General features: G+C 50.1%; 1 protein-coding gene across 1 annotated transcript in view; it reads left to right on the forward strand.

Annotated features, from left to right (window-relative positions):
- LOC102241020 (cryptic protein-like) overlaps positions 1 to 1,436 on the forward strand; it is a 16,924-nt gene that overhangs the window by 3,831 nt on the left and 11,657 nt on the right. The window contains exons 4-5 of the mRNA XM_014538640.1: positions 617 to 731; positions 844 to 953. Of these exons, the coding sequence (XP_014394126.1) occupies positions 617 to 731; positions 844 to 953 (225 nt within the window). The remainder of the gene's footprint in view (positions 1 to 616; positions 732 to 843; positions 954 to 1,436) is intronic.

Consider the following 1,436-nt stretch of genomic DNA (forward strand, 5'->3'; position numbering starts at 1 on the left):
CGACCCCAGGCCTACCGAACATGTGTCCATGTGCATTTGCTCTTAAGTGGGTATTTTTCTCAGGTCCAGAAAGATGACTGAAATGTATTTAAAACAAATATCCCAACCCAAGATAATAGCAGACTCTACTTGGCTTATTGCAGGCTCTCAGGTGCCAGATCCCATGTCCTCAGGGGGTCCCTCTGGCGGAGGTAGTGGGGGGTGGGTTGTGGCGGGTAGAGTGGTATCATTGCACCCGTGGGTGGTCCTGGCCCAGGAGACCTGTCTTCAATCATTGTCAGGAAAGTCACATCCTGAATTTAACATGTGAAAGAAGGAAAGAAAGGAAGGAATGAAGAAGGAAGGGAGGGGAGGAGGGAGGGAAGAAGGGAGAAAGAAAACCCTAAAAACCCTACTGCTGTGGGCAGGGTTTTAGGTCCTGTCATCCGACTTGTTCCTGACCCGACTTCACGCAAGGTAGTTTGTTTTTAATCCTTTGATTAACAAGCAGGCTTTACCTGAGCAAATACACTAATCAGGGAGCTAATTTTATTGCCTCCCCGTGGCGATCTCCTCATGCCCTCTTCTGGCGGACAGCTCACTAAGCTCCCAGCTGACGCCCAGGCGACCCTCATAGGTGCACTCCCGCCCCAGCGTTGCTGTATGAACGGCGGCACTTGTGTGCTGGGTAGCTTCTGCGTGTGCTCCGCCCATTTCACCGGCCGCTACTGCGAGCACGACCTGAGGCACAGGTGGGTGCAGAGATGAGCGGGATGGCTGGACCGGAGTGGGGGCGTTCGTGTGGTGAGTAGCGGGGTGGGATGCACGCGCTGGCTGTACTAACGCGGGGTTTCGGCCTCTTAGTGAGTGCGGCACCCTGGTGCACGGATCCTGGACCGTCTGCGGCTGCCGGCTCTGCAGGTGCGTCTTCGGGACCCTACACTGCCTCCCTCGCCAGACATCCGGCCGCTGTGGTAAGAACACACGCATCCTGTGCTCACAGTCTACACATGCAAACAATTTCTCCTTCATATACACCAATCCATAGAGATCTACCTGTGCCAGGCGACACAGAAATGAGCATAGTGGGTCGATTCGTTATTCAGGAAAGTCACATATATTGTGATTCACATAGTATATTATCATTTTAAAATTTACAATGCAGTATTATTATATACTATAGTGGCCATCCTGTACATTGCATCCCCGTGAGTTATTTTTATAACTGGAAGCTTGTACCGTCAACCATTTCACCTCCCCTCCCACCCCGCCCCCACAACTTTGGCAACCACAAATCCGTTTTCTGCATTTATAAGTTCCCCATTTTTTTGGTTGCTGTTTAAGATTCTACATATGTGACATCATATGGCATTTGTCTTTCTCTGTCTGACTTATTTCACTTAGCATAATCCCTCAAGGTCCATCTATGCTGTTAGAAATGGTAAGATTTCCCATTT

Source organism: Myotis brandtii, unplaced genomic scaffold, assembly GCF_000412655.1.
Source record: "Myotis brandtii unplaced genomic scaffold, ASM41265v1 scaffold195, whole genome shotgun sequence".
Taxonomy (NCBI): Eukaryota; Metazoa; Chordata; class Mammalia; order Chiroptera; family Vespertilionidae; genus Myotis; species Myotis brandtii.